The 16106-nt window shown below is 43.4% G+C and overlaps 2 protein-coding genes across 4 annotated transcripts; both read right to left on the bottom strand.

Annotated features, from left to right (window-relative positions):
• Positions 1-856: 856 nt before the first annotated feature.
• LOC308103356 (uncharacterized protein) lies at positions 857-5874 on the bottom strand. 3 transcript variants are annotated; one of them, XM_080453286.1, is made up of 8 exons: positions 4086-5874; positions 3921-3980; positions 3621-3722; positions 3441-3506; positions 3144-3245; positions 2964-3029; positions 2667-2768; positions 857-1080 (listed from the first exon to the last, which is right to left on the bottom strand). In XM_080453286.1, exons 1-8 carry the CDS (start codon positions 5809-5811, stop codon positions 869-871), a joined length of 2436 nt encoding a protein of 811 aa, XP_080309412.1. In that variant the 5' UTR covers positions 5812-5874; the 3' UTR covers positions 857-868. The 3 variants fall into 3 exon arrangements, with proteins under 3 accessions (XP_080309412.1, XP_080309414.1, XP_080309413.1); XM_080453288.1 differs by lacking the exons at positions 3441-3506; positions 3621-3722; XM_080453287.1 differs by lacking the exons at positions 2667-2768; positions 2964-3029.
• LOC308102907 (uncharacterized protein) lies at positions 5871-15049 on the bottom strand (the record flags this gene model as incomplete). The annotated part of the gene is made up of 7 exons (XM_080452760.1): positions 5871-5928; positions 5981-6078; positions 7588-7705; positions 11873-11905; positions 12542-12610; positions 13207-13298; positions 14999-15049. The coding sequence occupies 7 exons, from the start codon at positions 15047-15049 to the stop codon at positions 5871-5873; spliced, it is 519 nt and encodes a 172-aa protein (XP_080308886.1).
• Between the last annotated feature and the right edge of the window lie 1057 nt (positions 15050-16106).

The following is a 16106-nucleotide window of genomic DNA, read 5'->3' on the forward strand; positions in this document are numbered from 1 at the left end:
ACAACAAGCTGGGCTGCACAACACGTGGCCCTCAGGGGACTCTGGCAGTAGCGAGCTGGGATTTTACAACACGGCCCCCTGGGTGCAACGGACACGGCAAGATGGGTTGTACCGTGTTGATTTCGGCGACTAGAACTATGATGAAAAATGTTTTGTCGACTACCTTTTTTCACTGACGAAAACCAAATGAAGACTAAGCTATGATGACTAAGACTAAATATTTTGACCATTTCCTCAACAAATAAAAACTTTAAAAAAAAATTAAAATTTTTTTTAAAGAGGAACTAGTGGAGTAGTACTAAAATCCAATAGAACTAAAAGACAAGTCATCTTATGTATGGTTGCGCTCAGGTGTTGCACTCTGAAAATACCAGATCTACAAGCTCACAACGCGTCGCACAGTGCGACGCGTTGTGAGCTTGTAGATCGGCTATTCATTCAGCATGCAACCAAATGTAAATGATCCTTTCCCCTCCATCAAGCGTCCCGGCTGGCCAGGGGGAGGCATTAGAGACCAGGATTACTGCATGTTTTTTGTGAGGGTAACTACCCTAGGAGACACAGGGAGAACATGCAAATTCCAAACAGAAAGGCCCTTTCGCCAACCCCACCCAGGGTATGGGCACTGATGACGTGGAGGAGGGAACACGCCCCCAGCGCCCACAGTGTCCCCAGCAGGAATTGAACCCAGGACCTTCTAGCTGTAAGGCGACAGCGCTACCGACTGCGCCGTGCCCCCCTTTTTTTTTACACAAAATTTAAAACAAATGGAAAATACACACAATAAAATGAGATGGCTGATCAAGGAGAGACAGAGACAGAGAGCGACAGAGAGAGAGGCACAGAAGACAGACACAAAGAGAAAAGGCTACATCCTCTGCTCTGAAACGATTCTGTTGTAAACAAAGAATTTCACTGCTTGCCAGGTCCTTTCAGATAGTGCTTGAGGCGACGCAGCGATGCACTTCTCACAATCCTGCTTTCCAGGTGTCCTCCCCATTCGGATGAACTCCATCAAAGAGCTTTCAACTGCTTTCACCTCCTCCGTTGACCACTTCTTTCTTTTAGGCTGTTTGGTACCTTAGCAATGGGATTGCAATATACATTTAATATGCAAGAAAATATGTCGAAAATTGTTAAACATTAAAGTATACAGTACATTCATTGCGAGACTCTTTCCAACAAGATGCCCCACGGTAATTTATTTCTGCCTGGTTATCAAACAATTGGACTTATCCGCAGCTATAACCCCATAATTTACTTCTTAATTTATATGGGCTATAACCCCATAATTTACATCTTAAAATGTGCACTACTGACTTACCAAGTGTTGTACAATAATTCAATGCATGATATTCTAGTATACTCTGACATTAATACTGCATTCATAGTGTACATTTTAGCCTTATTATTTACACTGTTGTATCAATAAAGTATTTCTGCTTCTGAAAGGGGAAACCTGTCTGAATTTCCTGCCTTCCCACCATTAGGGATATGTTGACCACAGAAAATTCAGTGCAACGATAATTCATGTAGACACAGAAGGCAGAATGTTCATGTACTTCATTCACACTCCCCGGACCCCCCCCATTCGCTATCAGTTATACAGTTGTACTCCTTAAGTCAGTATGTTCAACCTCTTGTCATTCTCATTCGCTTCAAGCTAATTACTCACGCCCTCATACCCACAGTGCAACTCGGGCGGTTCATTTAAGCAGCCTCTGTTCTCTGTTCAGTCTATGTGCTTCGCTGTTTAAGCGGTGAGTACAGCTGCTTGTTTTCAAATTCCCTCCACCTCCCCGGCCTCCTCCCCGTGGCATCTAGTTATTATTGTTATAGGTTGATTCTGTGTTTGTACTGTGGTTCTATGATTCTGTGTATTGTACTGTGTTCTATGGATTGTATTATGATTGTGGTTGCTTAATTATGCATTGAAGGTTCAATGTTATGGTAAACTGTATTTTATGCTTTCTGTCTCTCCTCTGTCTCTCCCTCTCTCTTCTTTCCCCCGACACAGTCGAGGCAGAAGGCCGCCCCACCCTAGAGCCTAGGGTCTGCCTGACGTTTCTCCCAGTTAAGAGGGAGTTTTTCGTTGCCCCTGTCGCAAATTGCTTGCTCAGAGTGTACATGTAAAGTGTCTTGTGACAACTTGTTGTGATTTGACACTTGAATTGAATCAAATGCTCTGCTCTGGGGGATTCGTGATTGAAGATCTGTGTCATGTTTGCACAGGAATCTGTAATATCACATGAGCAGAGTCACACCGCCAAACTTAATGCAATATCATTGCATATATGGGTAATGGTTAATATGGTAATGGTTAATAAATGGTAAATGGTTCATTAACTGTCTGGTTATTTCTGAGCTGAAGTGTCTAAATGAAATAGCTTGGGTTTGAGCTGAGACAGCCGGTGTGGGTGCAATATGTAGTACATCTTAACTGACATAAGCCGGTGGGCATATCTCTGGTCAGTCTATCTCCCTGTCACAGCCTCAGCTTAAATCTACTTGTGGTTTTACGGCGGTTGGCAATCATATTTTGGTGCATTACCGCCAACTTCTGACCCTGAATGGGATCAGACTAACAAAATCTTTGTGCTCACATATCAGCCTCAGACATCACTCTGACTCGTCTATGAGCATGTAAGTAGTTCCCGCAAGCTCACCTTTTGAACTCTTGGCGTGTGGAGGGCGATGATGTAACCTCTGCTCGCTCCCCTGGAGTGGATTCACAGCTTGCACCCTCTGTCTCTTCATTGACTGTCCTCCTGGAAAAACATTCAGAGAAAACACAATTATATAGCCTATATAGGAAGGTTAATCCTATGCCACACTACCAAAACATAATCACAGGCTTTACACGTCTGGGGATGTCAACATTAAAACAACAAGTAACAAAAAAAATGAAAGGAAGAGTTACTGTGATCAAGCACACTGTACCAACTTTTCTAATATACACTAACCTTTTCCGGGTGGATCCTCACACTCAGACTCGCTGGAGTTGGAATCTTCCATGACTTTAGATGAACCTGCAAGGAAGCAAAGAAAATAAAGTTGGCATCACTGTTGTATTTGGAGGGCGGATTTGGGCTAAGATTAGTTATTTTGGTAACTCCTTTGGTAAGGAGTTCCCGCAAGCTCACCTTTTGAACTCTTGGCGTGTGGAGGGCGATGATGTAACCTCTGCCCGCTCCCCTGGAGTGGATTCACAACTTGCACCCTCTGTCTCTTCATTGACTGTCCTCCTGGAAAAACATTCAGAGAAAACACAATTATATAGCCTATATACGAAGGTTAATCCTATGCCACACTACCAAAAAATTATCACAGGCTTTACACGTCTGGGGATGTCAACATTAAAACAACAAGTAACAAAAAAAATGAAAGGAAGAGTTACTGTGATCAAGCACACTGTACCAACTTTTCTAATATACACTAACCTTTTCCGGGTGGATCCTCACACTCAGACTCGCTGGAGTTGGAATCTTCCATGACTTTAGATGAACCTGCAAGGTAGCAAAGAAAATAAAGTTGGCATCACTGTTGTATTTGGAGGGCGGATTTGGGCTAAGATTAGTTATTTTGGTAACTCCTTTGGTAAGGAGTTCCCGCAAGCTCACCTTTTGAACTCTTGGCGTGTGGAGGGCGATGATGTAACCTCTGCCCGCTCCCCTGGAGTGGATTCACAGCTTGCACCCTCTGTCTCTTCATTGACTGTCCTCCTCCTCCTGGAAAAACATTCAGAGAAAACACAATTATATAGCCTATATAGGAAGGTTAATCCTATGCCACACAACCAAAAAATTATCACAGGCTTTACACGTCTGGAATGTCAACATTAAAACAAGTAACCAAAAAAAAAGAAAAAAAAAGAGGAAGAGTTACTGTCATCAAGCACACCAATTTAAATATACACAAACCTTTTCCGGCTGGATCCTCAGAGTCCGACTCGGAGTTGGAATCTTCTGTAATTGCAGTATCTGCAGGACAGCAAAGAAAATGAAGTTGGCATCCAATTTAATAAGTGCAAGTTTAAATTATACAGGCAACACACAACTTTTCCCTTACAACTCATAATTTATTACCATCAGGGGAGATAGTTATCTGGTCCAGACTTTGCCCCTTGAACTCTGCCAGTCTGCCTTGTTCACAGGCCATCAGTAACTTGCTGATTTTTGCCAACTGTAAAGTCCCTTCAGAAAGGCGGTAAAACTTCCTGTGTACCCTTATGTCGTGTCCCAAGAAGTCTGCCAAAAGATCTTGTTCGGTGTCATGTAGATTCAGGACTCTAGACAGAGTAGCCACTTGTTTTCTCATGCTTGTGGAGGTCAGAGCTTTCTGTTTTTCGGCCCCACACTCTTTAGCAAACTCACGAATGCAGTCAGACCCCCTGAATCTTGTGTCATACTCTGGTCTGGCAAATAAGAAGCGGTTTCCATCCACCACTCCACATGAACTCCTCTCCTTCACTAGCAGATCCAGAGATTGCACCATTGCTGGAGTAAGGATGACAGGCACTTTCCTTCCACGCTTCCCTCGAATTTCCACACGTTCAAAATGATGGCAGAGCTTTTTTTCCACCTCTGACAGTGCTAGCTCAATATCTTCATTAATTTTGGACATGTCCCTGGAGACATACGTTTGCAATAGCATGTTAGAGACCTCGCCTTCTCTTCTTCTATTGAAGGTGATAATCTGTGCCAGAGTCACTTTAGCAAGATTGCTCCAAATTCCTTTTCTTTCACTCTTGGTTTTGTTTTCCACATCCAACAACTCATCATAGTACATTTTCTGCTTGTCACTCATGTGCATGTGCATTTTCTTTACATCTTCTGCTAATGGAAGGATCTTGGGTTTGTTCCATTTATTCTCTTCAATAGTGCGGTATGCAGCAGCAGAGATGAGCTCATTCCACCTAAGACTGTACAGGCTTCTGAATCCTTGGACACACTTCTTCAAATCATCATTCTGTGACGAAAGGGCTTCAGCCTCTAAGACATCAGCTACTCTCTGGATGTATATTCCTAGCTTTGCGGCTAGTGTGGGTTTCCCAAACCGGTTTGTCTCTTCTACATACAAAGATGTTGCTCTGACAGCACGGATGAAGTGTTGAAAATTTTGTGGACGGATATAATCCTTAATCTCTTTTACCGGGGTCAGCTTCCTCCCGTTGATCAGCAGATTCCCCAGTCCTCGCATAATCGCCCGAACATTATCAGGTTGTGAGGCAGTCTCACGTTGCTTGTTAAACATTTTTTCTCCAACCTTCAGAATATATGCGTCTTCTTTGACAGCACGGGAAATGTCATCCTGCTGCATTTTATTAACAAGCGTCCATAGCTTCCTGCTCACATCTTTAGAAACTGGTTGAGCACCAGCGCAGAGAACCTGGATTCTTGTCTTTACAGACATTGTATTGCGAACCTTCTTGGCAAGTGTGCAGCGTTTTGCATGCTTCCACATGAACTTGCGTTTTAAATAACCACCGCACGCAAAACAATGTGTATAGTCCTGAAAATTACTCTTCGCATCGCTCTGTTGTTTGCAAGGAACCAGTGTCCCCTTGCCTTCTTTGAGAGTTGCAATGTTGTTTGCCTGATTTCCTTTTTTTCTGAGCAGATCCAGTTGAACCCTTCTTTCCTTCGACTTCTTTGGAAACATTATTGCACTTGCAACTTCCACTTCTTCTTTATGCCGTCGTTCAAGATGTCTTGCAATTTTTGCTTGTGGTTCGCAGCAGTAAAGGCAATAATTTTTCTTCTGGTGGTATTTTTTTTTCCCATGTACTTTGACGACCTCACTGACAGTCATAGAATCGCTCTTTTCTTCTGAAGCAATTCGACATCTGCTGTAGGTCTTCACAATTTTCTTTATTTTGACTGGTGACGATGATTCCTCTTTGTTGCTAGAGGAGTCCGTCTTCTCAGCCTGCTTGTTACCGCCATTGAAGTCACTTTTTTTTTCAAGAGTTGGTTCTGACTCTGCTTCACTAGAAGATTCCTCCGACGCCCTTGGCTTGTAACTGTAGTCACTGTTATTGCAGGTACTTTCAGAGTCCTCCACTATGTCTTCGGCCACCTACAAAAGAAACACATATGTTTGTTACAGCAGTTACATAATTAAAGAAGCATAAACATGAACAACTTTAAAAAATATTTCGGATCTTTTGAAGTGGGGATGTAGATGAAGCTCATCCATAGTCAATGTACTTACTAACTACAGTATAAGGTGCACCGCCAGTTTGGAGAGGCAGGCAACTGGACAGGGATGGAGTCTGATTTATTGTTTTTTTGTTGGACAAGCAAGTTCAGTAAGAGATGCCATTACATCCACTGAAGCCTTCCTCAGAACCATCATCTGACAACGTGTTGTTTCCCAGCTGATCTTCAGTGGAAGCCGAAACGTAATAACATCTCTTACTAAACTTGCCCGTCCGACAAAAATAAACCAAGTGACAGGTGATTTTTCCATTACACAGTACCAGCTTTACTCTACTCCATTGTATTGCTTTTCCATTTGTACCTAGTACATTTTTACTACCCGTTCTGCTGGGGTTCAAACCGGTACTAGGGGGTACTAGCTTGACGTGAAAACACTGCAGAGGACTGATTTTGGTCCTAACTTGTCCACCGGTCCTAATACGGAAGCTCTTTTTACTGGTAAAGGTCCTAAGTAGGTAACAAATACGAGAATTACTCTACTCCATTGTATTGCTTTTCCATTTGTACCTAGTACATTTTTACTACCCGTTCTGCTGGGGTTCAAACCGGTACTAGGGGGTACTATAGCTTGACGTGAAAACACTGCAGAGGACTGATTTTGGTCCTAACTTGTCCACCGGTCCTAATATGGAAGCTCTTTTTACTGGTAAAGGTCCTAAGTAGGTAACAAATACGTGAATTACTCTACTCCATTGTATTGCTTTTCCATTTGTACCTAGTACATTTTTACTACCCGTTCTGCTGGGGTTCAAACCGGTACTAGGGGGTACTATAGCTTGACGTGAAAACACTGCAGAGGACTGATTGCTCGATCCAGCATGAGTTGGACGGCGTTAACTCTCGGATCAGAGAGTCAATGTTTACAAAAGTTCCCCATGTGTACACAGAGCTGAAAAATAGCATATACACACGTACACGTTTGTGTGTTTATGAATTTTGACCTCTGCTGCTGTATAACTATTGACTACCTACTAACTACTACTGCGGACGGGCAAAGCTTATAGTATGTATAAATAACTCGTACAACCACACTTCAAAAAATCCGAACTATCCCTTAAAAAGTCCTTTTTATGTTACAGAAAAAACTCAGTTATTTTCCCTATCGGCCATGAACAATTTCTGAGTCAAATGCAAATAATGACTGTGTACATGCCACACAAACGTAATAATAAGAGGCTTATTGCAACTGTAGGTCGCAAATTACTATCAAAACTTTTAAATCTCGTCCGTCCCTCTGTATGTTACAACACTGATGTCAATATGTTGTCATGGACATCTTGAATTCTATGAGATCCAAAGACTGAAATCAGTCGCGGCGACTGAGAATCCATGTGATTGACGGTAACTGAGCTCAAGCATTCAGTACCTTGTGCGCTACGCTGCGTCCTCTGCTGCGAGTCCTAGACCAGGAACATGAACGGCTGTGCGGGCGGCTCTTGGCACTGGTTCTCTCCTCACTCGGAGTACTAGACCTGGACAATGACCTAGACAGTGATCGGCCAGTGCGGCCACTGCAGCCCAGCTCCCTGTACAATTGACAATGTAGGCATTAAAGCAGACACTCTTAATGCAGAGCGACTTACAACAGGCATACACATGCTATGGTAATTAATGAAATGTGTAGAGGTAGGTTAAAAACACTTAACCCTCAGCCTAGTGGATTAACAACTATAAAAAAGTGCCAACTAGTGCTTACCTGTCTTTGCTGGGAATGCGTCTACTAGGACCACTATTGTGGCTCGTGGACCCCTTCAGTGGACCCTTGCTGTACGGCGGGCGGCTCTTGGCACTGGTTCTCTCCTCACTCGGAGTACTAGACCTGGACAATGACCTAGACAGTGATCGGCCAGTGCGGCCACTGCAGCCCAGCTCCCTGTACAATTGACAATGTAGGCATTAAAGCAGACACTCTTAATGCAGAGCGACTTACAACAGGCATACACATGCTATGGTAATTAATGAAATGTGTAGAGGTAGGTTAAAAACACTAACCCTCAGCCTAGTGGATTAACAACTATAAAAAAGTGCCAACTAGTGCTTACCTGTCTTTGCTGGGAATGCGTCTACTAGGACCACTATTGTGGCTCGTGGACCCCTTCAGTGGACCCTTGCTGTACGGCGGGCGGCTCTTGGCACTGGTTCTCTCCTCACTCGGAGTACTAGACCTGGACAGTGACCTAGACAGTGATCGGCCAGTGCGGCCACTGCAGCCCAGCTCCCTGTACAATTGACAATGTAGGCATTAAAGCAGACACTCTTAATGCAGAGCGACTTACAACAGGCATACACATGCTATACATTGACACGGAGATAGACGGGAACGCCCATTCGATTTTGTCCCGGGGGAAAACAGAACGATCTGCCTCATAGAGTTACATCATACACGATCGTTTGGATAACTTTCAGAGCTATTTTATGGACGATTGAAACATTGTCAGCTAAGAAAAATCCATCAGAAGGACAGCTGGAACAATCGTCCAGTCGCCCTCGGAAAAGTTGACTTATTATTAAGATATATGTGACAAAAAAAAACAAACATTGACAATCTATGAGCTCACAGCGCGTCGGAACGCGACGCGTTGTAACTGTGAGCTAGATTGGCAATGTTTGGTTTATGTTCCCCCCAGAATACGTAAGCTGGGGTTCATGTGGTTTATCAGATTATCCTTATATCTTATTGCATGAGTCAAGTTTCAGCACAAGCACCACTGAGATGTTTTGGTATTCAGACGGAGATGGAAAGAGGGAAACCCTCTTTCCATCTCCGTCTGAATACCAAAACACTCACCCCAAAACAAAGTCGCCCCGGGGCAAACCCGCCGGGATTCACCTGGTGTTCCTAAACGTAACCTCAGTAAAACTGTGCCAAAACATAACCTTATTACTAAACTGAACCTCAGTAAAACTATGCCTAACCCTGAACTTATTTCAAACCTTATCCTCTGTAAAACAAATACAAGAATACAAGAACCGCTGGTCGGTGAAAAAATGGGGGCGAGGGTGTTTTGGGGCGAGTCTTCTGGTCACCTCCTTTGTCCTCTTTGTTACCAAACATGTTTACATATGCACAGTGTTTAATCGCCTGGTAGAGACACTATTACAAGATATGATCAATTAAACTTACCATAATATCAAAACCCAACAGCCATTAAGTCATCAATAATGTTTATAGTGAATTTGAAGTACAGTTTAGAGACTGTTTTGTGAACAGCACGTACCGACGCCATTACGATTTGGCGAAGTGCGTCATTTAATATCATGCAGGATTTACACACTGCTTTAGCTCCGTGTTCATTGCCAGATTAACAATTGTGTTTTCTGTAGGTTTTTAAACAAGGATAGTCTAGGGTTTGGCTTGTTTTGTGTGTAAATCGCTGCATGTTGACTGCGTTTCCAAACTGTAATGGCGATGTCTCCTGTACTTGGAATTCACTAAAACGTGTTCTATAAACATCATTGATGAATGAATGGCTTTTGCTTTTTGATATTATGATGAGTTTAATTGATCATATCTATAGAAAATGTAATAGTGTCTCTTACCAGGCGATTAAATCCGATAACCTCGGGCCATTGTGTTGTGTTGGATCCTTTGTCCAGTCAGGACAACATTCCAGTCGGACTCTTGTTTAATTTGCTAATATAGCATTCCTTGTCGAGTGGCAACAAGGTTCTGTGCCTGTGATCTGGCAAGCCATGACGCCTGCTTTTAGATCAGTATACTTTTACAGCATATGAGTTTGAAAACCCCGCATCCCACCGTCTATACCAGCTGGGGGAAATCTGTGTTTTCCCCCGAGTGCAACTCCGCCCCCCTAGGTACAACCCACTGATGACACTACACCGTGTGGATGTATGGTAATTAATGAAATGTGTAGAGGTAGGTTAAAAACACTAACCCTCAGCCTAGTGGATTAACAACTATAAAAAAGTGCCAACTAGTGCTTACCTGTCTTTGCTGGGAATGCGTCTACTAGGACCACTATTGTGGCTCGTGGACCCCTTCAGTGGACCCTTGCTGTACGGCGGGCGGCTCTTGGCACTGGTTCTCTCCTCACTCGGAGTACTAGACCTGGACAGTGACCTAGACAGTGATCGGCCAGTGCGGCCACTGCAGCCCAGCTCCCTGTACAATTGACAATGTAGGCATTAAAGCAGACACTCTTAATGCAGAGCGACTTACAACAGGCATACACATGCTATGGTAATTAATGAAATGTGTAGAGGTAGGTTAAAAACACTAACCCTCAGCCTAGTGGATTAACAACTATAAAAAAGTGCCAACTAGTGCTTACCTGTCTTTGCTGGGAATGCGTCTACTAGGACCACTATTGTGGCTCGTGGACCCCTTCAGTGGACCCTTGCTGTACGGCGGGCGGCTCTTGGCACTGGTTCTCTCCTCACTCGGAGTACTAGACCTGGACAGTGACCTAGACAGTGATCGGCCAGTGCGGCCACTGCAGCCCAGCTCCCTGTACAATTGACAATGTAGGCATTAAAGCAGACACTCTTAATGCAGAGCGACTTACAACAGGCATACACATGCTATGGTAATTAATGAAATGTGTAGAGGTAGGTTAAAAACACTAACCCTCAGCCTAGTGGATTAACAACTATAAAAAAGTGCCAACTAGTGCTTACCCGTCTTTGCTGGGAATGCGTCTACTAGGACCACTATTGTGGCTCGTGGACCCCTTCAGTGGACCCTTGCTGTACGGCGGGCGGCTCTTGGCACTGGTTCTCTCCTCACTCGGAGTACTAGACCTGGACAGTGACCTAGACAGTGATCGGCCAGTGCGGCCACTGCAGCCCAGCTCCCTGTACAATTGACAATGTAGGCATTAAAGCAGACACTCTTAATGCAGAGCGACTTACAACAGGCATACACATGCTATGGTAATTAATGAAATGTGTAGAGGTAGGTTAAAAACACTAACCCTCAGCCTAGTGGATTAACAACTATAAAAAAGTGCCAACTAGTGCTTACCTGTCTTTGCTGGGAATGCGTCTACTAGGACCACTATTGTGGCTCGTGGACCCCTTCAGTGGACCCTTGCTGTACGGCGGGCGGCTCTTGGCACTGGTTCTCTCCTCACTCGGAGTACTAGACCTGGACAATGACCTAGACAGTGATCGGCCAGTGCGGCCACTGCAGCCCAGCTCCCTGTACAATTGACAATGTAGGCATTAAAGCAGACACTCTTAATGCAGAGCGACTTACAACAGGCATACACATGCTATGGTAATTAATGAAATGTGTAGAGGTAGGTTAAAAACACTAACCCTCAGCCTAGTGGATTAACAACTATAAAAAGTGCCAACTAGTTCAGTGGACCCTTTCTGTACGGCAACAGGTTATAACGTGAAAAATTGTGACAGTGTATCGGTGAAACAAATGCATGTTAGTGTTTCTGTGTCATTTTATGTATAGTGCAATCACCCCCCCACCCCCCCCCCCCCCCCCCAAGGGCTCTGTGCACTTTACAGAAATTGTAGGTTATCGTGGAGGAAAATCGCAGATTAACACATTTGAGCGATAATAATTGTATGGCTCTACGTACCGGTAGCTGTCTCCAGGGCTGCGGCTCCGGCTATGTGGGCGGCTGTTGGCACTGGTTCTCTCCTCGCTCAGTCCCCTAAACCAGGACAATGACCTAGACCGTGACCGGCCACTAAGGCCCAGCTCCCTGTACAATTGACAATGTAGGCATTAAAGCAGACACTCTTAAAGCAGAGTGACTTACAACAGGCATACACATGCTATGGTAATTAAGGAAATGTGTAGAGGTAGGTTAAAAACACTAACCCTAACCCTAGTGCAGTAGTTCTAAACCTGTGGGTTGGGACCCCCAGGGGGGTCCCTAAATTATTTTGCGGGGTCCCCAGATGTTTAGCTTAATGTTAACATTGTTTTCTCACTCAACAGTAAACAGAAAAACATACAGCACAAGTAGTGCAGGAACCAAAGTCAAAGTTCTTTTTGAGGGTTTGTTCCTGCACTAAAGTGTATACAGGGTCATCTGCACATTTATAAAGTGACAAATGAAGGACTTTTAAGACCTTTTTAGTATCTCTGTTCAAACATTGAACAAATTGTCAAATATTAGGGGTGTTGCGAGGCGTTGTGAGCATGTAGATCGGCTATTTTAACAAAATAGATTGAGTCAAACTAAATGTAACGCCAACTCCTACAATTCCAAGTGCTTGTCAGGGTGGGGGGTCCCCAGTTGAAATATGATTATTTTGGGGGTCGCGGCCTGAAAAAGTTGAGAACCACTGCCCTAGTGGAATAACAACTATAGAAGTTGACAACTGATGCTTACCCGTCTTTGCTGGGACTGCGTCTCCTAGGACTACTCTTGTGGCTCGTGGACCCCTTCAGTGGACCCTTTCTGTAAAGACACCAGGTTATAACGTTATCGGTGAAAAATTGTGACCCCAAAGGGCTCTGTGCACTTTAGAGAAAACCTTTTCATGTCAAGAACTTGACATGAATTGACACACATCAGTTGGCGGACCCCCAGTTGAAAACAAGAGGGACCTCCACAAGAGAAGATATTTACGGCTTAAGCAGTGATTCTCAAGCATTTTGATTTCCCCCAGTTTTACATCCATTGAGCTACGGACCCCCATTGAATGTAATTTCTATCTCTGGGACTCGCATTACTGGGACTCGTAACTATCCATCTATCTGGGGCCCCCCTGGAACTCCCTCAAGGACGCCTGGGGGTCCCTGGACCCTAATTTGAGAAAAATGTGGACACAGAAAACTTTATCCAGGGGTTCTACAGAGTTACTACAGGGGCCACTAAATCTTTTTGTGATAGGAACTTCTTTTTTACATCTACCACTTGAACCCTAGCGTCCCTCCCTATTCTGAGGGGAAAATTTGACATACATATAGAACAGATCTACAAGCTCACATCGCCTCGCGCTGTGAGGCGTCGGGTCAGCACTACTACAAGGACAGGTGTGTGTGTGTGTGTACCCGTTCTGTAGGTGGCGAGGGGGGGCGGAGCCAGGCGGCCCGTCGGTCAGCTCGCTCCCTCCTCTCCTCCCTCCTCCAGGAGATGCAGATCTCTGCACAGAAAACAAATGCAACTGTTGACAGGGCTCACCAACATGTCCATACGTGGACAGATGTGTCTGTGGCAAGACTTGGCCTTGTCCGTGGCACAATAATAAAAATCAAGACTTTTTCTCCCAAATCTTTTAGAGCCAGACTGATGCATCGTGAGCGTTTTGAGCTTCAGCTATTTACACATTTTTTTATTGGTCACATTTTAGTCTAGTTATATTCATTGACAATAATTACTTTTTTGTCAGCAGATAGATGGAACATCTAATCTAAACAAATATTTACATAGCATTTTCTCTCATGTTTGTTTTATTAAATGGACTCTAAGGGTCCATTTGGTTCCATTGTACACTCTCAGAGTTACTGTAAATAAGCACAGATGATTTTAGCGTAAATTGGGGAGAGATAGAAAGAAGAAAAACAATAGTATCAAATGGGGTCCATGGTCAAATGCATATCAAACCGGGGGTCCTTGGGAAGAAAAGGTACAGTACAGTACAGTAGGACATGTACACAATCCTCCCCAGACAGACCCCTGATTCAGCACAAGCCCAAGCAGCAATACAAATTGTAAGACAGGGGGGTTGAATAATTTCAAGCACAACTGTACATGGGCAACTGGCGGTCCGGGGGCCACATGCAGCCCCCACCTTCACTTAATGCGGCCCACAGGCTAGTATCAGAACACTGATATATCATTGATTTCAGCTGTTATAATTCCAAACGTGCAAACATGACCCACTTCAATTATTTCAGTCTATAGCTTAAAGACCAGCATTAAAATTGTATTGTCAACATAAGTGTAGCTAAATACATTTTAAATTAAATTAAAATGTTACTTCAGGATTCCAATTGAAATTAGCATAAAATTCAGGGTTCTCATTTAAAAAAAATAAAGTTATTTTTAGCATCACTAAAAACAATCTACTTGTAGAACTGAGCCCAGCTCCCCCCCTCCACCATGGTTCCATTTGTACACTGTCAGAGTTAAGGGGAGACCTTGAAATGTTAAGTTTGAGAACCGTGATTTAGGGCAGTGGTTCTAAAAAAAATGTTTTCCTTTGACTCTGACGGCATACAAATGGAACCAAATGGACCCTGTACACGTCAGAATTTAGACCCCCTAGGGATCCAAGAATCCTTTCTGCACTATGCCCCGTAGTACACTCCAAACATGTACAAATGTGAAAATAAGGTGCTTAACCCCAAGCCCCAAATGTTAACTGGCTCTACGGGGTAGGAGTTTAATGTAATAATCCATATCTTTCAATAAAGAAGTGTTTTAATGCCGTCTGTGGCCGAACGCCATTTTTTCACCCTCGTTTACTTCCAGTTACATTTAGTGTAATTCCGGGTTTCACCAGATGCGCCCCGTCACTACCGTCAATACCGCCCATTGGGAACTTCCCACAGAATCGGCCACAGACGGCATTAAAACACTTCTTTATTGAAAGATATGGATTATTACATTAAACTACTACCCCGTAGAGCCAGTTAACATTTAGGGCTTGGGGTTAAGCACCTTTATTTTCACATTTGTACATGTTTGGAGTGTCTACGGGGCATAGTGCAGAAAGTCCCTGTTCCCTGCGTCAGAATCATAAATACGTCTACGAGCATTTTATCAAACACTTTAACCACGTTGTGGAAACGAACATTAGGCATAAAATTGATTGCACTTTCAAATTTGAATTCATCTTACCTCAGGGCTCTCCATCAAAATGTTTTTGTTGTAAAATGAAGCAGCTTTCATGTTGTCGATGTTGTGATAGTCTGACTGCCTCTAATCCACCAGCTGAAAGCACCACCCAATCAAATCAACAGAGTGGGCGGGGTCGTATGGGCTGAATGCAGAGTCAACCTGTTGAGTGTGTGTGGACTGATGTGTTACCCTCCCCCATGGTTCTAATTAGGACCAGGATGGTTCTTGTTAGGACCAGCAACCAGTTGGTGTGTTTCTAAAAGCCATCATATCTAGACCAGGGGTTCCCAAACTTTTTTGGGTCAAGACAACCCTATAAATACTTTTTTCATCCGAGGCACCCCTATATATTACATGGATATTTTTCACTCCCTCCAACCTTATATATGGCATATTTTACTATTATATTTAGCATACATACCAATGTACAACAGTAGGCTATGTAACTATCTTTAATACAAATATTAAACTTTTTGTTATTGTTAAATATAAGATATATTTTTCTAACCTACCTTTTTATAATCCTTAAGGTGTCTAGTTAATGAATTTTGATGTTCCCAGAGCCAATCTTTGTCCGATATATGTTTTTTTTAATCATATGTTGTGTCCGTCCTGGATTTTTGGCTGTGCAAAATAAAAACTTTAAATAAACATAGCTCCTAAACTATACATCCGACAGAAACCATTCACCCCATTTTTGTCTTTTCATGAAGAATTGATATGAGGGTTTGCCATAATTCCATCATGTGTAGTGCATAAAAACCCAAATAAACACAAAAAATGTTAAAATTCGTCTAAACTGGATCACCAGTAAGACGCCCTAAGGGCGAGAAGCGACCTTACGGTCGCTTCTCCAGTAGTTATTGACACCATGGGGTCATTCCCATTTATGGGATTATTCGCATGCTATCTATCTGCGACCATTACTTAGGTCGCTATTATGGAGATCCCTGACTGTCAGTGGGCTCATGGCTTGCCCCTTTTATGCCCATATATGGAGATCTAGACAGTGTTTAGCATGGGTTCCCCATGTTAAGCCCATATATGGGCTCAATATTGTGACGTCAAACATATTCATGGCTTGTCCCTTTTATGCCCATATATGGAG

This window comes from Gymnoscopelus braueri, assembly GCF_963280865.1.
Source record: "Gymnoscopelus braueri genome assembly, chromosome: 16".
Classification (NCBI taxonomy): Eukaryota; Metazoa; Chordata; class Actinopteri; order Myctophiformes; family Myctophidae; genus Gymnoscopelus; species Gymnoscopelus braueri.

Coding starts and splice junctions, on each gene's coding strand:
- LOC308103356 (XM_080453286.1), bottom strand. CDS start 5,811: ATGACTGTCAGTGAGGTCGTCAAAGTACATGGGAAAAAAAAATACCAC. Junction 3,723..3,920: donor TGAGGATCCAGCCGGAAAAG/GTTTGTGTATAT, acceptor TTCCAGGAGGAG/GAGGACAGTCAATGAAGAGA. Junction 1,081..2,666: donor ACACGCCAAGAGTTCAAAAG/GTGAGCTTGCGG, acceptor CCCATTGCTAAG/GTACCAAACAGCCTAAAAGA.